This window comes from Zalophus californianus, chromosome 6 (assembly GCF_009762305.2).
Source record: "Zalophus californianus isolate mZalCal1 chromosome 6, mZalCal1.pri.v2, whole genome shotgun sequence".
NCBI classification, from domain to species: Eukaryota; Metazoa; Chordata; class Mammalia; order Carnivora; family Otariidae; genus Zalophus; species Zalophus californianus.
The window spans coordinates 127017104-127045026 of NC_045600.1; the positions used below are offsets into that span (position 1 = coordinate 127017104).

The 27923-nt window shown below is 44.2% G+C and overlaps 1 protein-coding gene across 1 annotated transcript in view; it reads left to right on the forward strand.

Annotated features, from left to right (window-relative positions):
* Positions 1-9720: 9720 nt before the first annotated feature.
* Positions 9721-27923, forward strand: part of CHSY1 (chondroitin sulfate synthase 1) — a 69913-nt gene continuing 51710 nt past the window's right edge. The window contains exons 1-2 of the mRNA XM_027572039.2: positions 9721-10065; positions 24419-24914. Coding sequence (XP_027427840.1) covers positions 9740-10065; positions 24419-24914 — 822 coding nt within the window. The 5' untranslated portion in view covers positions 9721-9739. The remainder of the gene's footprint in view (positions 10066-24418; positions 24915-27923) is intronic.

Below are 27923 nucleotides of genomic sequence, written 5' to 3' on the forward strand. Positions count from 1 at the left end.
AATAGACTCTTAGATCTATAGAATAGAACAGAGAACCCAGAAATAAACCCACAATCATATGACCAGTTAAGGAGGAATATCTAATGGGAAAAAGACAGTCCCTTGAACAAATGGTGTTGGGAAAACTGAATAGCTATATGCAAAGGAATGAAACTGGACTACTTTCTCACACCATACACAAAAATGAACTCAAAATGGATTAAAGACTTAAATGTGAGACCTGAAACCATAAAAATCCTCGAAGAGAGCATATTTTCTAGATATGTCTCCTGAGGCAAGGGAAACAAAAGCAAAAATAAACTATTGGGACTACATCAAAATAAATAATTTCTGCACAGTGAAAGAAACCATCAGCAAAACTAAAAGGCAACCTACAGAATGGGAGAAGATATTTGCAAATGACATATCTGTTAGAGGGTTAGTATCCAAAATGTATAAAGAATTTATATATCTGAATACCCCCCAAAACAAATAATCCAATCAAAAATGAGCAAAAGACATGTACAGGTGTTTCTCCAAAGAAGACATCCAGATGGCCAACAGGCACATGAAAAGATGCTCAACAACACTCATCATCAGAGAAATGCAAATCAAAACTATAATGAGACATCACCTCACACTTGTCAGAATGCCTAAAATAAAAAACACAAGAAACAAGTGTTGGCGAGGATGTGGAGAAATAGGCACCCTCTTGCAATGTTGGTGGGAATGTAAATTGCTGCAGCCACTGTGGAAAACAGAAGGGAGGTCCTCAAAAAATTAAAAAAAGGACTAGCTACAATCCAGCAATTGTACTACTGAGTATTAACCCAAAGAATAAAAAAAACATGAATTCAAAGGGATACATGCACCCCAATATTTATAGCAGCATTATTTACAATAGCCAAGATATGGAAGCAGCCCAAGTGTCCATCGATAGATGAATGGATAAAGAAGATGTTTTATATATATATATATATATATATATATATATATATATATATATATATATATATATAATGGAATATTATTCAGCCATAAGAAAGAATGAAGTCTTGGGACACCTGGGTGGCTCAGTCGGTTAAGCCCTTGCCTTCGGATCAGGTCATGTTCCCAGGGTCCTGGGACCGAGTTCCGCATTGGGCTCCTTGCTCAGCGGGGAGCCTGCTCCTCCCTCTGCCTGCTCTGCCTGTCGCTCCCCCTGCTTGTGCTCTCTCTCTGTCTGACAAATAAATAAATAAATAAATAAAATCTTTAAAAAAAATGAAGTTTTGCCATTTGCAACGATGTGGATGGAGCTAGAGAGTATTATGCTAAGTGTAATAAGTCAGGGAAAGACAAATACCATATGATGTCACTCATATGTGGAATTTAAGGAACAAATGAGCAAAGGAAAAATAAGAGAGAGAGAGAGAGAGAAACCAAGAAACAGACTCTTAACTAGAAAACAAACTGATGGTTATCAGAGGGGAGGTGGGTGAGGAGATGGGGGAAATAGGAGATGGGGATTCAAGAGTACACTTGTCATGATGGAAACAAATAAAATAATTTTTAAAAAGACCACTTCTAGTTTGCGATAATAAAGCATGTTGTCTTTGAGTCTTCTTTTCCATTTGCCAGACAGGAGGGCACATTTTCAGAGTGCCCTCTGAATTCAGGTGTGGGTGAGAGGGCCTTTCTTGGGGGGACGCAACAACAAAGGCAAACATTATGTGCAGACAACCACATCACCCACAGTTCATATGAGTGCAAATGTGTTCAAGGTGGCATTTGGAGGAGAATCTCAAAGACAACGTTGGACCTCAAACATCTGCTTCGAGAGCCAGCAGACAAGTCTCTCCAGTGTGAACTCCTCTGTAGCTGTGATCCCAGGCAGACGCAGGAGGATAAAGATTCTCCCTTAGCATCTACTGCCACGTGCAATCAGTTTACACTGGCTGGTCATTTTCACTGGTGGGGGAAATCGACCCATTTCCCACATGAAAGCAGAGATCCATGGCTCTCGAAACTCTCTGAGTAACAGAATCTCGTGGGGCACTTGTTAAAACAACAGACACCAGTCACTCTTCCCATGTTTCTCATTCAGCTTCAAGATGCAAGGGGTGGGGGCACCTGGGTGGCTCAGTCGTTGGGCGTCTGCCTTCGGCTTGGGTCATGATCCCAGAGTCCTGGGATCGAGCCCCGCATTGGTCTCCCTGCTCAGTGGGAAGCCTGCTTCTTCCTCTCCCATCTCCCTGCTTGTGTTCCCTCTCTTGCTGTGTCTCTCTCTGTCAAATAAATAAAATCTTAAAAAAAAAAAAAAAAAGATGCAAGGGGTAGATTTTAACTGGCCCGTTAGCGCAACTTCTCTAATTTTACAGTTTCACCAACTGGTTAGCCACAAATCCAAGTCCAGCATATCACCTTGGAAAATTCTAGTAAAGGCGGGTCATTAGAAACAGGTTATTAGTAACCATAAAATAAAAAATCTGACCATTCTCTTTGAGTCCTAGATTATAGACCTTCACTTAACAGGAATAGCTATAGACCACGAGAGGGCGCCATTGTCATAATGTTCTGGTACTGCCCCGACCCCTTTGTTGTGTTTAATACCGTGTTAGTCTAAGACAACTTTGAAAGATTGATTCTTTCTTTTGTATGCTTAAAGGTACATACACAAAAAAGACATGATATGAGGCCCTAAGATTATGGAAGAACCAGGAATAAGTACAAGGAGGAACCAGGATAAAAAAAAAAGTGGAGAGGGGCGCCTGGGTGGCTCAGTCGGTTAGGCGGCTGCCTTCGGCTCGGGTCATGATCCCAGGATCCTGGGATCCAGCCCCGCATCGGGGTCCCTGCTGGGCGGAGAGCCTGCTTCTCCCTCTCCCTCTCCCTCTGTCTGCCGCTCTGCCTACTTATGCTCTTTCTCTATCTCTGTTAACTAACTAAATAAAAATCTTTAAAACAAAACAAAACAAAACAAAAAAAGAAGTAGAGAAATAGATTCTGAAAGAAGTATAGGCATTTTGATGGTTTGAGAAGGCCATTAATGACTTTTCCGTGCTGGTAGAACACTTATGATGTGTTAGGGAAACTACCTAGTAAAATTTTGATTAGATCTCTGAAACTTCCATTTTAACTGATTGCTAAGGGGTGAGAGACAAAGCTTGGGGGATTCTTGCTTAGGATCTGAGGCCTTCTGGGCTGGGGTACTGGCTGATTGGTTGGTGGTGGCACCCATGTGGCTAAACTGGTTTCATCTCTCTGGGTTCCGGTTCCCACTTCCATTAAACAAGAGCAGTTGCACCAAATAAGGTGTCAGAGAGAACCTATGGTCTTTAGTCATCAATGCTCTGCTTGAACATCATCTTAGGGCTTCAACTGGTGGGAAACTGGTACTTTTTCTTGGAGGGTTCCATAGATAATACAATCATGTAACAAAAAACCAAATGAATATTTAAGTCTCCACTGGGAAATCTCACTCACAGTTTTCCTTTCAACTACCAAGTCCCATACCTGGAGGGGTTTTTTGTTTTGTTCTGTTTTTTTTTTTTTAACTTTTAAAAAGGGTTTATTTATTTTAGAGAGCGAGAGAGTGAGCACGTGAGTGGGGGGTGGGGACACAGAGGGGGAGAACCTCAAGCTGAATCCCCACCAATGCAGGGCTCGATCTCACAACCCAGAGAACGTCACCTGAGCCAAAATCACGACTTGGATGCTCAACCGACTGAGCCACCCAGGCGCCCCCCAAACCTGGAGATTTTATTCTCTTATTTCTTGTGCCTCCTTCTGGTGTTTTGTTATGAAGACACTACCAAAATTCTTATTCTGTCTGCTTTCTGTTCTGTCCCCCTTCCATCTCAGTGGGGAGGGAGCGCTTCCTTGCTCTGCTTTGCGTCTGCAGACTGTCTCATTCTCTGCACTGTTGTTTATTTCTCCATTTCCCACGAAATTAAATGAACACTTGGGTCTCATCTTTTAGTGTCACGAACACTGTGGCAGAAAGTAACCATGTACAAATGTCATTTTGTACTGGTATGGCTGGAGGACAAATTCTCAGAAATGGCATTGCTGGGTCAAAACTCAATGCACTTATAACTTGCAGTTTTGACCAAATTGCCCTCTAAGTGGGTTGTATGACTTTGTTCCCAGACTGTTCGAAAGCTTCTTTCTCCAGACTCTCCAACAGAGTGCATCATCATACCATTTTTATTTTGAACTCCTGTAGAGACCTTAATACCAGGTCTGGATAATCATCCTTATAACTCATCAGATGGGTGATGGGAGTGTCTATGACCCTGGCCTGGGCATCCTGGCACGACAACAGGGCGTGTGAAAGGTCAATGACACGGGGTCATTTGAGCAGGTTGATGTTTTCCTATTCTTGCTTTGCCCTTTATGTGTTTGTGGATCTGAATTTCTGCTGCCTCAATTCAGAGCTTAAACCTTCTTCTGCAACTTGAATATTTTTTCCCCAAGCAATTTTATGCTTCATTAGGCCGAGGGTAAAACAGAGAGAGTCCAAGCTGCACATCGATCTGGAGCATTTCCACAAGGCGCCCAGGCCTGACCACTGTATGTGGCCCTCAGGTGGCAATGCTGCTGACCAGCTGACCAGCGCTTGGGTTCTGATAGTCGGGAGGGGGCACTCCCTCCCTCCTGTGGAATGGAAGCTTTGTCTTTGTGCAAACTTTCCAGCTGTGGAAACTCTGGTACTGCTCTAAAGATTAATGGCATTTCTTGCCAATGGATGGGAAAGGCAAACTTCTCTGCTATTCAAGGATTAAGTCTTAGACTCGAAGCAAACTGTCCCTGGCCTCTGCAGGGAGGTTATCTCCCAGAGAACATTCAGGCAGTTTCTCAATAGCGCCTGTGCTGGCGTCAGCCTATGTTTTCTAGTTGGTAAGATTACATCCCATCCGGCCAGCACCCAGAGCCATGCTGAATTTCTTCTGTCTCTCAAATACACACATAATGACTCAGTATCTGACGGAAAGAATGGACAAAGCTGATAAGCAGACCAAGGAAGCATGAAGAACATTCTAGCACAAACTGGTGTCGGATCCACTCCCGTCTGGAAGCCAGAACATAAGCCATAGTCGCTTGCCCTTTCCTGCATCTGCCTGGAATGCTGCAAACAGAAGGAAATATTGAGAAAAAGTAATTAGCTAATGAGGACCTTAAATGCCCGTTTAATAGTGCACTAATAATAAAGCAAAGTTTTATTGGGTTAATAGAGGTTAAGTGGCAATCTTAGTAAAATGGTCATTATAGATTTTCTTCTTCGCAATGAACAGAACCTTCTGAAAAGACGGATTATTACAATTCCCTCCACTGCATTTGCTGTTTCTCAAAAGAAGTATTTCTAAAGGTTTTAAAAAATGATTACCACTTTTTGCAGGCCCCCCCGCCCCCCCGTCTGCGGCAGGAGTCCAGGGGCTGCGTCTTTAAAGAAGCCCTTACAGGGAACTCTTGTCAGTTGCTCAAGGCTTGCTGCCAACAAACAATTGAGGTATTTACCAAGGGTTTCCAAGAAATTGCTGCAAATTATATGAAATGTTATACCTGTTACAGGCATTCAATGTATTAGCAACAGAAAAAAATGTAAAGCATGTGGGGACAGCGTTGCAATTTGTGAGAAAGTGTTCAGGAACGTAGGTGGAGATGAATTTTAATTACGTGTCATAGAGAATCACCCTGCGTGAAAGCAGAAAGGAAGTTAGAGACAATGTGGCATTTTTTGAACAAATTTCTAAATGTCAGTCTACAATCACTGAGAAGGGACTTTTAAAACATGATCCGGGGCGCCTGGGTGGCTCAGATGGTTAAGCGTCTGCCTTCGGCTCAGGTCATGATCCCAGGGTCCTGGGATCGAGTCCCGCATCGGGCTCCCAGCTCCTTGGGAGCCTGCTTCTCCCTCTGCTTCTCTCTCTGTCTCTCTGTCTCTCTGTCTCTCATGAATAAATAAATAAAATCTTTAAAAAAAAAATAAAACATGATCCGTGGAAAGACCCACTGGGACACCAGAACACTGAGACCCTGGGGCAGGGCACAGCTTGTCCCGGTGGTATTTCCTCATGTAGAAGGAAGGCTGGAACCCCCCCTCTGTACCTGACCCAGTACTGGTCCCCATCTCAGGTGGGGTGTGTGCCGTGAGAAGACTTCATCCTTCAATAACTCTTTAGTTTGGGGTTTCCCTTACAAGTTTTTTTCTGATTGTGGTTAACACCACTCCTTTTTTTTCTTTTTAAAGATTTTATTTATTTGAGAGAGAGAGAGAGAGAGAGAGAGAGCGCGCGCATCAGTGGGGGGAGGAGCAGAGGAAGAAGCAGACTCCCTGCTAAGCAGGGAGCCCTTCACAGGGCTCGATCCCAGGACCCTGAGATCATGACCTGAGTGGAAGGCAGATGTTAAACCGATTTAGCCAACACCACTCCTTTTTTAAAAGAGAAGAAATGGTCAATGAGTCCCTTAACTTAAGAGAGAGGGCTCCTAGTGCCATGAAATTGAGAAATAGTTCTTTCCTCAGTTTACTGAGGCGAAATGCCTATGAAATCTGATCAACCTGACTTCTCACCTTTAAAAATAAATTAGGGACATTGGGTGTTATATGCAAACAATGAATCATGGAACCCTACATCAAAAACTGATGATGTAATGTATGGTGACTAACATAATAAAATAAAATTAATAAAAAATAAATAAAAAATAAATTAGGGAGAAGGAGACAGGGAGTGCAGAGCTGCCTGGTCTGGAGGCGGTTTTGAGGAGGGTGCATGGGGAGGCAGGCGTCTCAGATGAACGCCATACTCTCTAGATCCTTGCTGGTGATGGCTGTGCAGGGGCCGATAGGGCTGATGTCTAGACAAGGCGGGCCTCCATGCTGGATTTACCAACCATCTTTGGCCCTTGGGACTCTGGCTGTCACTGAAGTCTTTGGTTCCAGGCATTGGCCTCCGGCTATGAAATCCCCACCTAGGACAGCTCTGCCTCCTGATTCAGGCCTCAGCAGGGTCCCTGGATGGGTTGGACACCTTTAGATCCCTCCCCACAAGAGAACTGCCTCAGCTTGACCATTCAGCGGCTGCTTCCCGCTGTGTTACAGCGTCCCCTGCCTGTCCCCAGGCTGCATTTGGGAAGTGGCCCCTGCCCCAGTATGGAGGCTCCTGTGGCCCCGGGCTGACCTACCTCTACAGGACCTCGGGTCTCCTCCCCTCCCACTGTCCCCCGGACTGGCATTCCCCTGCTTTTCCTGGGAGGACTTCTCCTATGTCAGATTCTCCTAGTCCAGACTGTTCTAAACCTTCGGGCTCAGGCTTTACGGGGAATAGGGAATCCTCTAAATCATGAATGAGACCCTCCCATTGAGTCGGCCGATGAGGCAGGTGAGGATACTGATCTAGGGACACAGGGACAACTAGGAACCAAGGAACTGAGGAGGATAAAACATTTCACATCCTCACAACGTTAAGTGCCATCACGTTTGTGTACTTTTCATTGGTTTCCAGTTTAGAAAACGAAATACAGAGATGTTTAAAGCAGGTTAGAAAATATTGAACTCATTAAGTATGTCACCAAATTGAACATCTGTGTCTTGCCAGATTCGTGCTTTATGGAAATCATTGTGAATTATGGGGCTGTTGCTGAATTTGGGGCATCTGGTGACTACTTGGCATTTGTGGCTTATGGTCTTACTGGAAACCCCTTTGGATGGTTTTTGAGTCTATAATTCATGGTTATATGTTCTGTATTTTTCCCAAGACTACTGCTGGAGTCCTGTATTCACTGCATAATGAGTATTTTATTTTTAGATGTGGATCACCTCTTAGGGAGGGAGTCTGTGGGGAAGGTGGGTAATGAACTATTTTTGACGTAAATAGTAAGTGCCAAAGAATGTGGTAATATCCAAAGAATAAAACAACAGTGACCACCATTCAACTGCAGAGACCGTATCTGTATCTCCCACAACTTGCCACTTTCAGTTGTGTAATATTGCAAACATTTGGTCATATTAACAACAAGGAAAGATCCAAAGGATTACCCCAAGCATGCTTACTTTCTGTCCCTAATTCCTGGGTTCATTTGGTGAAATGAAGGGAACCTGTCAGGCCCAGGAAAACACTTTGCTCTCCAGGAGTTTCATTAGAAAACCCCAACATACTGGCGACTAAGTAACAAGACTAATATTTACTCTATACAAACATTTGTTGTACGGACACTTTCTCAGCTTTTGTAGCTTTAGCTGAGTTTTTTTTTTTTTTTAAAAGGGGAAATGTATAAAATTTAAACTCCATCCTAGAGAATCCGTTATTCAAAACCTGTCTTTAGAAATCCATGGCGCTTTTATGGATGAACTATGTAAAAATATTGACAAAGATTCAGGTAGGTTAGGGATACTAACTGACTATCTGCCCACAAAGAATATAAATAAAAGTAGTGTTTACCATCCACAGTATTAACATCACCTACCATTTCTCCAACATCCATTAAATGCTAGCACTGTTAGGAGCTTGGACATTAAATATGGCTTTTTTTTTTTTTAAACTTAGAAACTAGGGGCAGGGAACAAGGTAAGTGAATTCACGGTTCACTCTCCAAGCATGCACGTCTCAAACGGCTCCTGAACTGTTTATTCTATATGCGCTCGCTCCTGCCCACATAACGGCGGGAACAAAGGTACAGTGTGACTCGGGAAGACGCGGAGAAGGTAGACGGTCAGGTCCGCCTGGCTGGAGGGCAGGGCGTGCGGAGTGGGGTTTATCCGAGGACAGTTTCAGCAGAGGGAACGAGCGCTCCGCGCAGAGTTCGGGGACCAAGAAGCCCCTTCTTCAAAAATCCCTCTTCAGATTCACGTTAGCAGTGCATCTTGCAGCATGGGGCCGCCTGGCGGGCACGGTCCTCGGGAGGGGACATCGCGGGGCCGGCGCTGGGCGCCGCCGCCAGGAGTCGGAGCGCGGACCGGCGGGGGCGTGGTCGCCGGGCGGATAACGGGCTGCAAGGCGCCGCGGTCCGGGCCCCCGCCGGCGCCCAGCCCGGCCCGGCCCCACGCCCCCTCCGCCCCGGCGGCCCAGCCGCAGACCGCGCGGGCGGGGCGGGGCGGGGCGGGGCGGGGCGGGCGGGCGCCGCGCGCGCCGGGAGGCTTTTTTTTTTTTTGTCAAACTTTGGCCACGTGAACCGCCCCCCATTCACTTTTGCGCCAATCAGGCGGCGCGGACGGATCCCGAGAGGGGCCAGGCTCCGCCGCCGCCGGGGCCCCTTCATAACGCGCCGTGCGTGACGTGAGGGGCTCCTGTTGCAATGGCGAGCTAAGCCGGAGGATGTGCAGCTGCAGCGGCGGCGCCGGCCACGAAGAGGACGGGGGCGGGCGCAGCGTGAGCGGAGCCGAGCCAGCCGAGAGACGCGGGCAGGGCGGGACGGGGGTGCAGACTCCGCCGCTGCCACAGCCGTCGCCGTCGCGCTGGCCCCACGTCCCCGCGCGCCAGCGGGAAGAGCCGCCGCCGCCGCCTCGCGCTCGAGCCGCCGCCGGCGCGCGCCGGGCATGGTCCCCTCTTAAAGGCGCAGGCGGTGGGGGTGGGCGTGCGGAACAAAGCGGCGGCGTGGGGCCTACGGGCGGCTCGGGGGCCGCGATGGGCGCGGCGGGCCCGCGGCGGCGGTGGCGCTGCCCGGGCCGGGCCTCGCGGCGCTAGGGCGGGCTGGCCTCCGCGGGCGGGGGCGGCGGGCTGAGGGCGCGCGGAGCCTGCGGCGGCGGCGGCGGCGGCCCGGCGGGCGGAGCGGCACGGGCATGGCCGCGCGCGGCCGGCGCGCCTGGCTCAGCGTGCTGCTCGGGCTCGTGCTGGGCTTCGTGCTGGCCTCGCGGCTCGTCCTGCCCCGCGCCTCTGAGCTGAAGCGAGCGGGCCCGCGGCGCCGCGCCAGCCCCGAGGGCTGCCGGCCAGGGCAGGCGGCGGCGGCTTCTTCCCAGGCCGGCGGGGTGCGCGGCGATGCTCGCGGGGCGCGACTCTGGCCCCACGGCCCGGCCTCGGATGGCGGCCCGCGCGACAGGAACTTTCTTTTCGTGGGAGTCATGACCGCCCAGAAATACTTGCAAACCCGCGCCGTGGCCGCTTACAGGTGAGTCCCTGCTGCCAGGACGCCGCATCCTGTATCCAGCATCCCGGTGGGCGGCCCTGCCGGTACTCCCTTGGCTTGAGTCTTTCCCAGCTTTCCAGACCCGAAGCTCCCGGGGTTCCTGTGGGACCGCGGTGCCCCTTGGGCTATGGATGTCAGATATTGGAAGCAGAGGTCAGAGGCAGGCGGGATGGTGAATGCAACGCCCAAGAGTATGGGCTTTGGGGTCAGGTGGACCAGGTTGGCTCCTGTGGGTGTGGTCCTCAGCCTGACTTTGTGTAAGGCACTTTAGCTTTCTGTGTCCAAGCCTTCTTCTTTGTTAAATGGAGCTGACCGAACATATCTCCCTCATAAGGTTGTCGGGAAAACTCTTAGCACACAGTATCTGTGACAATAGTGGCAGGGATGGTTATCACTTGATTCTCTGAAATAGGCACCTTTGCTCTTGCAGAGCCAGAGCCAAGGTAAGTTAATCTGGTCAGAGCCTTTCCAGAGCATACTTGTAGATACCACTGGTAGAGGCATTCTTGTAAACGAAAGGGGCTGCCCGATACACGCTCGACCCCACCAGTCTGTTGAGTTAATGGAAAGGGAACCTTGGGAAAAGTAGTTCTTGGCCCATGGTAGATTGGGGGTTAACTAGCTCAGTTTAGGGATGTGTGTGTGTTATCCAGTATCTGGGTCCTGGTCGGCCATATGAGTCATAAAAGTGGCTGGAATCATGTTCAGGATTAACAGAGGGATTAACCAAAATAACCTTTAGAAGGGCAATCATTTTGGAATAGCAGATTTGTATTGGAGTGAACTTGAGGTAGAAGGGTGTGGGTCCAATAAAGGGATTTAATGGAATCTTGTACGTGTGAAGTACAGAAATGCTTACCGTATGGACAAGATTTGGGATTCATCCAGCCACAGAACAAACCAATGCAGGGAGGTCCTCTGAGAAGGAACTTGCAGAGCAGTCACTGCTGAGCAAGGCCAAGCTGGTTGCTGTTGGTTCTTAATTTTATAACCAATACCTTTGAAACTCTGGCTTTTAACTTTAGTCTTGGTCTAAGTGTCCGGGCATTAAATATGAAGGGAAAAACTTCTGTGGAGCTTTATTCCTCTAAGGGACGAAGTACAGGATTGAAAAAGAAGACGAAAGAGCAATAGAGAATGTCAGCACTCTCAGTGCATCGACTCCCCATTCCTACATGTTTCTGTGAGGATCTTATTTAAGTCCAGAGTCCAGGTTCTGCCAGGAAGGAACCTGAAAACCTCAGAATGTAGCCACTTTTTATAAATTTAGACTGTGCTAGTGATTGAGGAATCCCCAGCTGAAGATTTACTCCCAGATCTCCCATGATTTACCTGGAATTTTATGCAGACGGTTCTATTTTGCCAAGAGAAATGGCTACATCTGAAATTGCGGATGAGCTGTATAAATTGTTTACAGAATGGTTTTTGAAAGTAAGTCCACATGACTGCCATTGGGTGACAAACCCTGTGAAATCATAACTTTGGAGACAATTATCAAAGTAGTTTGGACAAATACTGGATTGCCCACCAAACAGATATATTTTCTTGGGTTCAGAATCCGTATGGACAAACCAGTAGGGGTCCTGGTACATCAGCAATACTCAGAAAATGTAATGCAAACTGGACCTACTCTTTTACCCTTGGAGATGATCTTTTCCCTAAGCCCATGCTTGACACTCTCACTTTTGGTCTCCTTTTCCAAATCTCCTGCTTCATCTTTTTTGGATGTAGGATTTTTATCTCATTGTTTATTTTCTTTTAGACACTTAATGGAAAGTAGATACACAGTTTGTCCTCTGGCCCCAGTTCTTTCTTCTTTGTGACAACTCTGTCTTTCTGATAAAGGGAAAACCCTTATGTGGAAACAGTGTATCCTATCCAGGCATTCTGTCAGCTTTCCTGCAGCTCTTTTATCTCTTTAAGTCCCGTTACTTGAAGCTTGGGGGTGGATTTAGCTTTTCCGTTAAGATCCTCTGCTTCTCAGCCCGACAAGCCTCTCTTTAGACCGTTTGCAGGAGATGGCACAAGACGGTTTTAGTCCTAAGGAACTTTTGGGGATGGGCTGAATTGGGATGGAGGTTACAGTGTGTAACTTATGATCCTGGCTGTGCTGTGCTGTGCTTTGCAGCGCAGGCCGAAACTCCACAGTCAGCTCTTAAAATGGAAATTGCACACCGTTTGGCATAAAAGTCGGCGTGAATCTTACAGCACGAGGTAGAACTCCAGTTTGGCACTGGGTGTGCTCCGTTTTACTTCTCCCCTAAAAGGCAAATTCATTCTTTACCTTAAGAAAAACTTTAACGTTTTTTAGTGTAGTTTTTTTTTTTTCTTTTTAAATAAAATTACTGTTTGGCTTTATGGGTTTAAGGAGATGCCAGCATTTCTAGTAAGATGGCAGTATGGTGTACTTTTATGCTAAGATACTGAAAATGTCAGAATTTAGGTTTGGGGACTAGTAATTGTCTGAGATCCAGAAAGGAGCATAAAGCCTTTGGGAAATTCAGTGAGATAGGCCTGTCTGCACTAAAGTTAGTGCATTTTTAATGCTGGAACAGCCCCATCATTGCAGACTTTTATTTTCTCAACCTGCCAAATGATTGAAATTGGGAGAGGAGCCACCAAGGAATGTTAGTGCAGCGACAGCTGATAGCATGCAAGAAATAGATTTTAAAACGCAGGCAAAACAAAACGCGAAAAGTGTAGCTGATCAGAGACTGAGCAGGGCTAGCTTCTTCCGTAGGCCTGAGCAGACACCATAGCTGTGAAGTTCATAGTAGTGATCCTGGTTCATAAAAATACTCAGTTACACTTAAGATTCATCCCTTTGTTCAACAAATACATACATGGCTCCTCTGGGTCCAGACTGTCAGGGACACAGTGGTGAAGATGCTGTTCTCATGGCGCTTCTGTTCTAGTGGGAGGCAAGACGCTGGGAGAATTAATGATGGGCACTATGGAGAGAATAAAACAGGGTAAGGAAAGGGTGGGGTGGTGTCTAGAGAATTTGGTATTTGGGCGGCAGGCAGTCTGATGGTGAGGAACTGGTTGCGTGAATATCGCTGATTAGCGAGGGGGCAGAGGGTAGAGCTGGTAAGTTACAGACAGCAACCAAATTGGAAGGGAATAAAAGAAGGCCAATAAGAGAAAGTGGATGAGGCCCAGAGCGTGTCTGGTCTCATGGAATTTTATCCCAGAGCGTGTCTGGTCTCATGGAATTTTATCCGAGGTGAATAAGAAAGCCTTTGGAGGGCTTAGACAGGAAAGGGAGGTGATGGCATTATGTGCTAAAAGGTAATTCTACCCATTGTGTGGAGACTGGATTGTAGGGAAGCAAGGAGATTTTAGGAGGTGGTCTGGCTGGAGGTGGGGGTGGCACGGGGTGGCACAGGGTGACTGTGGTAACAGTCACCGTGGAGAGTTGTGGAGAATTACAGGGGATCTGCTGGAGCGGAGGTCAGGATGTGCTGACGGAACGCTGGTGAGTGGTGAGGCAAAGAAAGACCAACAGTGCCTTCTAAGGTCTTGCCCTGAAAGACAAGTGTGAGTGGTTGTATTCTTTATTGAGATGGGGAAGGAGGTGAGTCAACAGGTCTGGTTTTGCACAGGAAAAGTTTGAAGAAGGCTTTTAGACACACAAGTGGATGTATCCGTAGCTTTATAAATGTAATGAATTTACAAAGAGATTTAGAAAAGATTAACATCTGAGGTGGTTCCAGTGCTGGAGCTCTGAAGCTGTCTGAAGCTAAAATTGCCTGAGGGTTCTGGGTAGCTGGGGTTCTGCAAATACATAGGGAAATTTGTTTTGACTCATCTATAGAGTATTTGTATTCTCAGTAATTTCACTTCAAAATGGTACCTTGATTCCTCCAGAGGGATTTATTATGCCAGTTAGTAACAGATTATCAGAACCCCTGTGTTTCTGTTAGTAGCTACAGTTCATATTATTTCCATACATTTTTTCTTTGTTCTTAGTTTGATAGACAGGAATTCATGTAGTTCAGTTTTTACTTTTCTGATTTTAGGGTTACCCCCATCCCCTGCCCCAAGCTCAGAAAGTTAATGCCCTGGAGAGATTTTTAAAAGCAACATTTTTTTTTTTTCTAATTCTAGAAGGGGTAGTAGAAATCATCTCAGACTAATTGTTTTTCCCCCAAACAGCACATTGTCTTAGCAGCATCTGTTGAATAAGCTCCCGTTTCCCTACCAATATGAAATGCCATCTTCATCATACTCAAAATTCCTGGTTATGTTTTTGGACTTCTTACTCTGTTCCACTGATCTTTCTCTCTGTTCTTATGCCAGTACCACCCATTGAAATTATTGGAAGTTGAATAATTTTTTAATATCCGGTAGACAAGTTCCTCTTTGTTCCTCTTCTGTTTCAAACATTTCTTGGCTACAGTTACCTGTTCTTGCTGGGAGAGTTTTGATACCGTTCGGGTTTTCTTTTTAATTAATGGTTTGATAAAAAAGAAGAAAAAAACATGCATACTTTGCTTTTTAGTCTTTTCTTATGCCCAGAACTCTAAGCTAATACAACACCTTTCATTTGTCTTGGTTCTTACCTCCCCTGGGCTGAAGATGGGGAACCCTTTTGTTCTTTCTTTACTTTCTCAGAGGAAAGCGGTGGATGGTTTCCCTTCTTTGCCCTGGGAGTGATAAAGGGCACCATTAAAGATTAGCATCAGTCTATAGGGAACTGTGGGAAGAAAGTTTGAGAAACACTAGCTGTAGATATAGGAATCTCATTGCAAGATGTTGTAGTAGTTAATGGCCTTTTCCGAATGCTTTCCGTGAAGGCACACTTTTTTTTTTTTACCAACCTTAATGAGCAAATCTCAGAGTTCCTTTTCTTATTCTTGAACTGCGTAAACCATGCTTAGCTTGAAAACAGTTTAGAGCAGTACTTTCTCAGGTAGAATTCCGTTTGGGAAAAACTTAACTGCCTTCTATAATCTGAATAATCGACCTGTAAATGAACTTTTGGAGCACAACCCAGTTCACGTTGTGAATTACCTAAGATGACTGGAGGACTATGTGGTCCTGAACGTGAGTTTAGTTTTCTGTGTCATGGTTCCAGATCTTGATGCCCTCAAATAGTTAGAATATTCCAAGGATAGCTGTGGTTGTAAGCAGAAGTTTATACATGGCTGTGTTTTCATCACATGGCTGTGTTTTCATCACATGGCTAGTTTCACTTCCTTGTCCATTCATTAAGCTGCTCTGTATTGAAAACGGATTAGTAATTCTATCCTGGCAGGGTTTGTCTCCTAGGGAGGGAAAGAAATGGTAATGCTGATGATGAGGGCCTCCCGGGTGCCTGGACCAACTGCTGTGGGGGCCCAGAACACAGAGGCCTGCACAGTTTACCAAGGGGATCAGGAAAGCCCTCACCCACACTCCTGCCCCCTCTCCTTCACTTAGTCTTGAAGGATGAATAGGAGTTTTTGAGGCAGAGACAACAAATTCCAGGAAACATGGAATAGTAGGAAGTAGTGAAGGAACAAGGGGATTGTGCATTTTGAGGCTGGGATCTGAAATTTAGCATTTCCTCTAGAATTTTTCAGAGGGATTTAAATATGTGCTCAAAGATGTATGTATGAAGTGGAAATTTCAAGGATCTTTGGTGTCCTGCATTAGGAACTGTGGACCATAATTGATTTCACTGATTTATCCTTACTGTGATCTGCTTCTCTAGTCCCAAAAAATGATGCGGCTGAAATATGTTTACTGAAATGAAGAGCGATTCACAGTATATTTAAATTAAGCAAGAGTAGGTTATAAAATTGTATTCCGGGTATGAAGCTACTCTTGTTTAAAATCAAACAAAATAAACTTACGTGTTTGTGTAGCGTAGAAAAGAAAGAATGTACACACAGTGATGCTGAATGATTTTTCATATTCTCCTTGGCCCTTTTCTGTACTTTGTGGAGTTTTTCTGCAGTGAACAATTATTTTGTAGTAAAGCTAAAGAACTAGGTTTAAAAAAAAAAGGAGGAGGAGGAGGAAAGGACAGCTCTTGGAAGGAAATGGGAGTGCAGTTTTAAGTGTGTTAAATTGTAGGTAGGGACCCGCAACACTGCTGGCGCCCTGGGGCTTGGGTACGAGGTCATTTTTGTTTCAGTAATTAATAGTTAATCCTGTCCTGATAAAGTGTTATTTTTCCTTAGTTCTATAACTTCACAATTCCAGGTAGTACTTGGGAGAATCAGGTGACAGCATTTTTAATGTGAGGGCCCTGGCTTCCACATGCGAATGCAAATATTCAGTGTCTCCATCTGTTGTGCATGGGGATGGAATTGGGGGGAACAAGACATTTAGGTATGATTTAAAAGTAGTGAAGCTGTGCATCTACTCACCTTAATTCAGTGTCCTTTCTAAAACCTGCATAGCTATGGTATTCGTTCTGTAACCAAGTACCTTGGTTTGTGGATGATTAAGAAGAAGAAGGTGTAGGGGCACCTGGGTGGCTCAGTCAGTGAAGTGTCTGCCTTTGGCTCAGGTCATGATCCCAGGGTCCTGGGATGGAGTCCCGCCTGCATGGAGCCTGCTTCTCCCTCTCCCTTTGCCTCTCCCCTGCTCATCGACCACCGCCCCCCAAAATAAATAAAATCTTAAAAAAAAAAAAAGGTGTATTCTGTTCTGATTTGATGTCAACTCTAGGTTTGCAAACCCAAAACCTGAGGATTATTGAAAATACAGTTGTTAATGGCATTAAAACAGTTGCTTTGTAGGTTGAACCTAGGTGTGAAGGCTGCTTTTTTGTTGGGATTTTTTTCTGTGTGTTTCTAACCTACTGCTGGAAAATGATCGGGCAGAATTTACAGTAGTGAAGGGACCCAAAGGGAATGAGGGTTTCAGAAGTCACCTTTGGAGTAGAGTCTTCGGACCTTCATTAAACCCAGCTTAGACTCTGAAGAGGTGTTCTCAACAGACAGGTTTCTGCAAGGAAGAGACACAGTGGAAGTGGCTGAAGTGGGTGTAAGGCTGCTCTCCTTTTGTGGGATGACTATTTTCTCAGCCCTCTCAATGGAGGAGGGACTGCAAAGGAAATGGTGATAACCTGGAAATAAGTGTGCGGGACAAAAAAGCCAGCGGAGGCTTTAGAATCAGGTCCCATTTGCATTCTGCTTCAACATTTATTAGCTTTATGATCTTGGGAAATTATTTACTTAGCCTTGTGCCTCAGTCTCCTCATCTGTAAAATGTGGGTAACAATACCTCACACCCTGCATAGAACTGTCTATAGGCTGAGTTTCTTATGCCCTCAGTGCAGTACCCCGCCCCAGGTAACTGCTCGGTTGAAGGGTGGCTATGGGCTGCTCTTAAGCTGGTGGATACCAGGAAGTGCCTTGATACAGGAAGACTGACGTGCAAAAGGGGTCAGCCAAAGTAGGTTCAGGGTGGTTTTGTTTGCGTTAAACAACACATTTTGTTGCTGCTCTTTTGTTTGTGTGTGTGTTTTGCTTAGAATTAAATTTGAAACGAATTTTGTTCATGCATGATTTAGTTGCATATTTACACTTTTAAGTGTACAGTAGCAAAATAGAAACTATATAAGGTTGCTCTCCAACTTTGGAAATGTATCATGAGACCAGAATTTGCCTTCTGTTATTAACACTCGAAATTTTAATTCTTAGGTTTCAAAGAGGGCGTTTTTGTGGTCTGTACTGATGAGTATTTCCACTGTTTGCTGTGAACCTGGGCTCAAAGGGCAGGTTGCTGGTAGCCCTTAATACCTTGGAACTGCCTCTTGGGCTAGTGCCCAGGCCATTGTTGAGGTGGGAAGCTGTAATCCACCCGCCAGTGGCTTTATTGAGGGGAAAAAAGTCTTAATGCTTGCTTTCACCTTAAGTCCACTTTGTAGGATTAATGGTAAAGAATATAATTTGATTTTTCGTCAAAAAAATTTTTTCCCACCATTTGTGATTTCTGTTCTATTTCCCACCTATTTCCAAAAAGAACTGAGATTGTTCACGTCATAAGGTTACACAGTAAGACAGTTAAAGACTTTAAAAGAGGAAACCATGTATCCGGAAACCACATAAGGGGTAGGGAAACCAGCTAAGTATGCTTGTTCCTCATTCCAACACAGGACAGAGATAATGGACTGAATAATGCTTACAGCATCTTGCCGGAGGGCATTCCTTCGGCTCCAGGAGAAGCCTTGAGTCATCACTTGGTAGCCTGGGAAGACCTGTGAGTTTTCCCAAGGCCTGATCAAGTTCAAGTGCATGGCTGCTCTGACTGGCACCAAAGAACTGTCCTCCATGTACTTTTTTGGGAGGATGATGAGCTCCTACTGCTGCTCCATCACATTTGTGCTTCCTCTAAGGATGCTCACTACATGTGCCCTGCTTTCCCTATCATGGACCCCCGGGGGAGAAATTTCTGTCAGGTCTTAGTATCTGGAATAGTCCTTTCCCTTAACCCTGAGCAGTGGGACATAGTCCTGCGACATCTCTTGGTTGCTTCCTGGTTGGCACCCACCGTTAGCAGACGGAGAGACCACGTGACGGCTCTTGGTCTCACCGTGTGGGCGCCCTCCTTCAGGGTGGCATCTGTTCAGAGGACTCCAGTTGGTTCCGTGTTTCTTTCCCATGGGCAGAGAGCTGAGCAGGCAGCCCCTACCAGGATTTCATCCCCCTGGGACCCGTAGTGGGACCCCGCTCTGATTTCTCTACTTTTGTTTTTCTTTGGCCTTATTTTCTTGCTCATGTTTTTGTGCTGTATGCCTTTTGGTTAAGTTATCTTAAATCTTTTCTGTTACACGGAAGAATATAAATATATACCTTTAATTCCTATTATCTGTCACTTCTGCAAGGGGAAAAAATGATATTCTCCCTTCCATGACTCCAGATTCTGAGATGATTTGATCATGTGAATCCTTTCAAACTGTCTGACAATATATTTGTGATTTTGGGGAAATCACAGAAGATATCCCGTTTTTTACTTGTAAAAATCACTGTAAGCTATTAAAATACAGAAAATGTGAAAATACTCAATCTTACTCCTTTTTTTTTTTTTTTAGTTTTTGTCCATTGGATAGAAAAAAATGTTTATTACAAAAGTAGAATTTTCTGATGTCAAATCTTTTCATTTCTTTGGATGCTTTTTGGCTTAAAGTTTTTCTCCAGCTTTAAATATACCTATCTGTTGCAGAAAATTTAGAAAATGTAGAAAATAGGAAGAAAATTAAATGTCTTCTGATCCTCCATCCCCAAAAATAACCATAGTAAACACTTTGGGGTAAAGTTGTAAAATATTTTTGTATGTGTACTTTTGTTCCCTTAATAGTACACATCACAGGGATGTACTCTGGCTTGCTTGTTAAACTTAGCCATGTATTATGAATGTGTACTTACGACGGGAGTCATGCTGTAGATGCAGTTTTGTACAGAAACGTATTTTACGTAGTTTTTCTTAAAATGATAACAGAAAGGGAGACTATGTGAAGTCCTGAGTCAGCAAAGGCATTCAGCAAGGGCGAAGCTAATATTGTCCAGCTGCATCACTTAACCGTGATTTAACTCGGTGTAGGGATAGCGTTTAGAGGCCTGGAGGAAAAGATGATAGCTTGCTTGGCTCTCAGATTTCAGTTGTCTTAATCTGGGCTTTAGCAAGAGTTGGTTATCAGTACATTGAAAATTGAGTTGGCTGGCAAGGGCCTCTGCAGATGTTCTGTGGTTTCAATTAAGGGAGAACTCTTTGCTCCCGGTAACAAACTTGTCAATGGCAAAGTTGACATTTGCTTATGAAAATAAGGAGCTCGACCTGTTTCTGTCACGGAAGGAGGGCCAGCTTGCTGCTTCAGCAGTGTCTCCTTTACTTCTTTCCCATTAAGCCACTCCCCCAGGTCCCCCAGGATGGTGAATCACAATTCCAGTTCCAGAACACTCTCACTTTTCCGGGAGCTCTTGAAGCCAAAGGTACCCTCCATGAAAAGATCATAATTTCTTAAGATTGGAGGATTTACAGAAACTTCATTTTGAGAGATTTCCCTCAAACCACCAGTCATTTAGAACAGAAAAGGGCAGCTTGAGGTTTTTCCCTGGGTTACCTAAAAAGGAAAAGATAATAATTGGGTGGAGTTACCATAAAACTGCAGAGAGGCTTTTAAGGATGGTTTGAGGTTAGATTGTCTGTTTTTAAAATTAATTGGTTTCTCTTCTTGGACAAATTACATGATTTCAAGTCACAGTTTAGGCATTAATCGCCTCCGCGATGGCGGTTTGTTAGCACTTGCTTTGCATGTTCTGTCTGCTGGGCCGAGGAGGGGCCCAGACGAAAATGCATGTCGATGCTCAGTCTAATAGGAAGGATTCTGGTGTTTAGAAGTGAGAACAGTTTTAAAAATTAAAGTCTCACTGGACTTCTGCCCTAATGTTGTCTAAGATGGACAGTAAAACGGAATTCTCAGAGATTGCCTGAGGGTCAGGTTTTTAGCCAGACTTGGGAGGGGTGGCATTCTCCATAATGCCTCCACGCCCGTGTGTGAGCCTGTGACCGACCGCTTCAGGTTCAGCCCACACTCCCCTGTGCCCTTCATTTTCTCTTTCACTATCTTACTTTATTTGCACACTCCTGTCTTGCTTAATAAGTCACACTCACATAATGCTTCCTGCATGCCAGGGCGACATCTGAGCACTTTAGATATAAGAACCCACCTGCCCTCACAGCAACCCTGTAAGGCAGGTAGCGTTATTATCCTCGGCTTACAGACAGGGAAAGGGAGGCACACAGTGGCTTATCCCAAAGTGGAGCCAGGACTCTCACCCCAAAAACCTGATTCCAGAACCCATGCTCTTAACCATCACCCTGTGTGCTGTCTCTTGAGTAGGTTGTTCCTTTGAAGGCAGGCATTGTCTTACCCAACCCACGTCTCAGATAATGTCATGGTGCTTTAATATCTTAATGGCTTCTGGGGTTGGCTACTCTGTATTTACTATTTCGAACTTGGTCTGTTTTATTAATCACATTTTAGTTCAGAAGCAATTGGGTAGAAGCTAAAGTTAGGCTGATGTTATTCGCTATTCATGTATAATCAATTATGAGATAATGCAGACTATTTGTAACTTAGATTTCAGGAGTACTGTGAATGGTAGTATATTTTAACTCCATCATGCCTGTGAATTTTACCTCTTAATTGTTTTCTGGTTGTGGTTTGATTAAGTCGGGTTCTTTCTGCATGTAGGAATGGTAGGAAATGGTAATGTGTCTTATGGAAAGTGATAAGCTCACTTGGAAATGTCTCAGAGACAAATGATTTCTGCGCGTTTGTGTGTGTCTATGCACACATGACGCTTTAAGTCACTTTTTTCATGCGAGTGAGCAGGATGTATTGACTTCTTGTATGTGCCAGCTACTGAAACTAATTACTTTTTCAAAGAATTGTTGTGACTGCCAAACAAAAATCGTTTCTACTGAAGGAAGGAGTCAGAGGCTCCTTGACCTGGTTGGGGGTCCTCTTAGTACATCTTCATGGTCACCAACTTCCTGGGGTTGGGAAGCCCTCTCCCCTCTAGATTACCACGTGAGAAGGGGGTCTTTAGGTTATTATACATCCTGTGTAGATTGTAGTTCATTCTCATTCTCATTTTTATTTTTATTTTTTTTTAAGATTTTATTTATTTTTTGACGGAGAGGGAGACGGTGAGAGAGCGAGCACAAACAGGGGGAGTGGGAGAGGGAGAAGCAGGCTTCCCGCCGAGCAGGGAGCCAGACGTGGGGCTCGATCCCAGGATCCGGGGATCATGACCTGAGCTGAAGGCAGACGCTTAACGATGGAGCCACCCAGGTGCCCCTCATTCTCATTTTTAAAGAGACTTGTCTCTTTATGGAAAGGGTTGGTTTCTCTTTAAATTGCCCCATTCCTGCCACATTTACTTTTCATCCTTTTCTTTCAGGAGCTTATCCTTGGTGAAAATGAAGTACAGTACGTGGTATAGCATCTGGAGTCCCATCAGGTCCCATATATGCCGAATTCTTTGTTAAAGAGTTTTGTAAATGGCATAAGACTCCATAGGTCCATTTTAAATCCATAGGCCTTAAGGGAAAAACATTACTGCTACAGGCTTACATCATTCTAAGATGATTTTTTTCCCCCACATTTTAACATCGCTGAAATCAGGATACATTTTACAGTTGCTGGCATTATGTGATTATAATTGGCACTTTTTTTCTTTGTTATTGGTACAAAAAGCAATGGTGTATCTTATAGTCATCCTACCTTTAATGAAAAACGATATGGATGTAGTCCTCAGATTTTTCGAGAAGCATGTTTGGCAGAAAGTTCATCGAATTCTTCCTCTGCTTGAATGAGAGAAGTTTGAAGTCATTTTGTATTGTCTACATTTGGGTTAGGAATTGAATTAAAAGCCAGTAATTGCTTTTTAAGTGCCTCATTGTAGGTGGTTTATAAAATTACAAAAATAATACTGTGCTTCAGAAATTTAGTTTTGCAGATGAAAAAGTTCTAGAGACAGAGGGTGGTGATGTTGAAGAACAATGTGAAGGTGCTTAATGCCACTGAACATTATGCTTAAAAAAATGGTTAAAATGGTAAATTTTCAAGTTCTGTATATTTTATCACAGTTAAATTTTTTTCCAAAAAAAGTAATATCATACTTACAAAAATTTTCCTCAATTTAGACATAACACAGAATAAAGAAAGTTCTCTTTATGCCCTTCCCCGCCCTTCCCATTTCCCTACTTCTGTACCCCTTCACCAGAGGTTTGGTGTGTATCTTTTTCAACTGTTTCTCTCCCTAAGACTTTCCTTTAAGAAATATGTCGTTTTCATTGACCTGTCAAGTTCACTTTTCACCACAATACATGTAATTGTAACAGATAAGTAAAACAAAAACATATTGGGGAGAATATCACCTGGGAAGGGTCCTTTTTTTGATCTCATTAGGGCTAAATTGACTGCTTCATTTATATTCTGGGATGTTTTTCCTAGAAGTAGTCTGTGTAAGTGCATTTTGGAGCTGGACTACTTCTAGTATAAAGAAAGCATAGGGACAGATGTAACATGATGGCCTTAAATCAGTTGTTCAGCAGCAGGTTCCTGATTTTCTTCTCCTGCCGTGGGGGGAGCAGTTACCCTTGATGACTCTGTTGTGTCAGCTGCTGCAGCAGTTCCTCTTGGTGGCCTCAGCCGGCCCCTCACCCTGAGGACTGTGGAAAGCATGGCTGCTGCCCCATTCCTTCCTAGCTTGTACCGCGTGAGGGCCCCAGCTCTAGGGGGCCTGCTCCCCTCGTGGCAACCCACCCTGTCCCCATATACTGCTTTCTGGGCCTGTTTGTCATCCTTGACGTTCACCCCTGTCTCGGGGACGCGTTCTCTGTGCTGTGTGTCTAGTTGGTTCTTTCTGTAGTGCTCTCTAAGGCTGTGCGCCTTTCTTTCAGGGTGCTTGTTTTAGTTCATACTAGTAAGTACACTGGTGTGTGACTGCCTTGATGAACGTCTGTCTCTCCTGATGACAGCTCCATGAGTTGGCGTCTGTGTTTTGCTCACTGTGCATCTCCCCTGGCCTTGCACATACTTGGCACTTGATGTGCGTTCAGAGAAGCTTTGTTGAATGAAGAATTTGATTTTTTAAAAAATTTAATTTTATTTAAATTTAATTTAATTAACATATAGTGTATTATTAGTTTCAGAGGTAGAATGCAGTGATTCATCAGTTGCATATAACACCCAGTGCTCATTGCATCACGTGCCCTCCTTAATGCCTATCACCCAATTACCCCTCCCCCCCCACTCCCCTCCAGCAACCCTCAGTCTGTTTCCTGTAGTTAAGAGTCTCTTATGGTTTGTCTCCCTCTCGGACTTCGTCTTATTTTATTATGCTGAGCAAAAAAAGTCAATTAGAGACAATTATCATATGATTTCACTCATATGTGGAATTTAAGAAACAAAACCAGAGGATCATAGGGGAAGAGAGGAAAAAATAAAAAAAAGAATTTGATTTTTAATTGTCTTATAGAGTGGAGGAGTTTGTGGGTAGGGGCTTGATAAGTATCAGGAAATTAACCTGGAGATCTAGACCTTGGTGCCCTGCCAATTTGGTTTTCAGCCACAGCTAAAACTTAGTTATCCTGGAAATATTTGAACACTTCATCATTATTTTTTGTTGGGGTTCTTTTGAAAATGAATTTGGGCTTTGCAATACCCCGTAGCCTGGGCTTCCGTTAAGGCGAAGCAAGCAGATGAAGTAGCTTTTTATCATTCCTTTTGAACACACAGTGATTCAGCATGAGTAGATATGTGAATTTCTGGGAATGAGAAGCTTGAAATAAACTGTTCTCTCACTGATACTTATTTTAATTCCAGAACATGGTCCAAGACAATTCCTGGGAAAGTCGAATTCTTCTCTAGTGAGGGTTCAGACACATCGATACCAATCCCGATAGTGCCACTCCGGGGCGTGGACGACTCCTACCCACCCCAGAAGAAGTCTTTCATGATGCTCAAGTACATGCATGACCACTACTTGGACAAGTATGAATGGTTTATGAGAGCAGATGATGACGTGTATATCAAAGGAGACCGTCTGGAGAATTTTCTGAGGAGTTTGAATAGCAGTGAGCCCCTCTTTCTCGGGCAGACAGGACTGGGCACCACGGAAGAAATGGGGAAACTGGCCCTGGAACCTGGTGAGAACTTCTGCATGGGGGGGCCCGGTGTGATCATGAGCCGGGAGGTTCTCCGGAGAATGGTACCACACATTGGAAAGTGTCTCCGGGAAATGTACACTACTCACGAGGACGTGGAGGTGGGAAGATGTGTCCGGAGGTTTGCGGGGGTGCAGTGTGTCTGGTCTTATGAGGTAAGAACAGAAAAAAAAAAAAAAATCTGTTAATCACATTATTAGTTCTGAACCAATCATAGGAAATGAGTGATGATATCTTTTTTAAGGCTTGAAGTTGGTTTGAAGGTATTGTATGTTTTTACCTGAGTTTTTTTAAATTTGAATTCCCTCTTCGTATCTTTAATCCTTCATTTTTAGGACATACCTCTGATACTTTTGTCCTGATACCTTAGTTAATAAATAATGGCATTTGGAGCCCAAAGAAACGATATGGTTCATTGTAGGTAACAGTGGTATTTTCATGATTGTCCAGAAAATTCATCGACTCTGACTTCTGCTGATTCTGCAGGTGTGATTGCAAGTGTGTCAACATTCCCAGTCCCTGTTCTTCCAAAGGCCTGACTTTTCTCATCTGGTCACGATGACCCACACAGTTTTGAAACTCAACATGTTTAGAATTCATAAAATGAGTAATGATGTAAAAAAAATGCCAATTGCATTTGACTTTGCATTTATTTTAAACCTTGGCTTTTTAGACAGTTATTGTAACCCGTAAGTTTGCAACATGGTTGTTCTTTTCAGAATAGTTGGTAGGCAGTCTCTGAGTTATCTTGACACCAAGTGCAATTTTTTGTAGGAAGTCTAGTTGTAGATGTTTTCTCTTTAAACGTTCTCGAGAACATGAGTTAGCTTTTGACTTTTCTCTGTTTTTATTGGCAGATGTGCACCTCTTGCCCGCAGTTACAAGATCTGATGTTAGTCAGAGTGGAAAAAATTATTTAGGTTGTGTTGTGTTTAGATTGATAAACTACCGGTAGTTGTGAGGAACAGAGGGAGTTTGCAGACCCTTGCCTAAGAAACAGAAACACACTTTCTGTTGTAAACTGTTAGCTTTTGTTATGAGTCAATTTTCTAAAGTGCTTGAATGAAGAAAGAGTATTCTTGCCAGTACTTGCCTTCCCCCGCGGACTTGCTTTTAAAGGTTTCCTAATAACTGTTTCTTTCATTTGAACTCTCAGAGAAGTGGACATTTTCAAGAATACAGGAAGTAGTTTTCATGTTCATTTCTAATTATAAAAGATATATATTTTAAATCTCAAATGTGACTCTGATCTCTGGGTCTCTCCACCTCCCCCCCCCCCACCTCCCGTGCATGGAGGATTGGTCACTGGATGGGGGGGGCGGGCAGAATCTCTGTTGTCATGGACTTCTGCAGTGAGGAAAGCTCTTTGGGGATATCATGCAGTTTCAAGCAGAATACAAAAGGCAGTGTTTCTGCATTTTCCCCATTCTTAATTTAGTAGTTAAAACCTTAACATGTTTCATTATGGTTAAAACATGCAGTGCCTTGTGTATTTTGGAATGTTTTACGCTATCCCTGATCTCTGAGAAGCTAGCCCTCTGCTGGGATTGTAGAGGTTAGGCCTATCTTTGAGAGAGAATTTAAAAAGAAAAAAATGTCTTAGTGTTGTAGTGCCGTTATATTTCACATTACATAGTGCTAGATAGACACCAGCGGAGCCAGTATCTTGTTGATCAAGAACTCTGACCTAGCGTTAGTGCCCAGAGGTTGTTAGAAAGTATTGTCCTGGGGCTGCCAGGGTTGGGAGACAGTTTCAGGGCTGTTTTCACCCTATTATCTTGTAATAACCAGAATTCTCTCAGGCCTGAAGTTGGGATGCTGGAAGTCATCCTTTCTGGGCACTGGGAGCCACCTCTTTGTCTAGAGGTACCTGGCAAAGGGATCTGGTGGAGGAGGGAGCTCCCTCCCTGGGTGGTTCCCATCCCTGCCTAGGATCTCCCGAGAAGTGTGGAGGAGCGTGGGCAGTGTGGGGGCGGTCGGCTTTGGGTGGTGTCCCTGCTGCTTTTCTGTGTTTAAGTGCCTTATGATGACCGAGCTTTTCCTAGGTACTGCCCTTTTGGGAGCTCCTTTTGTGGGAGATTATCTTCTCCCAGAATGTGGCTTGTCCTTTCACTTTAAATATGATATTCACATGCAAATTGTGAATTTTAAGCGTAGCCTAGTCTCTTTCTTTTCCTGTATGGTTTGTGTTTTCTCTGTCTTGTGTAAGAAATTCTTCTCTTCCTTGGGTGACAGGAATTGTCTTCTAGATATTTTTCTGCAGATTTAAAATTCTGTCTTTTGGGTGCAGTTCTTCCTCTTTCTCATTTTTAAGAATCACATCTATGGGCACATGTACCATTTTATTAGACCTTTGATTTCTTTTGCTTTTTTGGTAGGGCTTTAAGGGCTCTTAACCTAAGTTGTTATTAGGATTTATCATCGCGTTCACCACTCAGGCAAGATTAATCCCTCATGTGGATGAGAACTTTTATTAAACTTCCTGTAAATCTACTTTCTCCATTAAGGCTCACATTATGAGAAATGATTGAGGTGTGGAGTCTTATGTTAAAGACAATTATGTTAAGCTTTGGGTCTCAGAAGGTGCTTATTTAAGCTCTTACAAATGTAGCCGGAAGGTGTACTTTTTTTTTTTTTGCAAGTTTGAATAATGCCTTAGGATTACACTTACATAATTAAAATGGCTCGTGAGAACAACCATCATAATCGAAATCCAGATTCATTTCTAAGCTTGTTTTGATTATTATTGGTGGTTATTTATTAATATATGGCTTTAAAAAACTTTATTTGGAAATAATTTTAATTTCACAGAAAAACAAAATAGCCCAAAGCACATCCATACGCCTTATACTCAAATTAACCTGTATTTGTATTAACCATTTTACACCACTTGCATTATCATTTGCCTCTGTTCCTGAGTGTCTCCCCACATCCCCGCATACAGGGCCATAGAGCTGTCCCTCATTTAAGAGTAACTTAAACATTGTGGCTCTTTACTTTAACTAACATCAATGTATTTTGACTAAGGATGGGGAAATTCTCTCTTATAACCACAGTACAGCTTAAGTTCAACATGGAAACTTTGTATTCTGATTTTATCTGTTGACACGGTACACTCCCTCCTCACAGGACCCAGCCCAGGGTCAGGGATTGCCATTTGACTG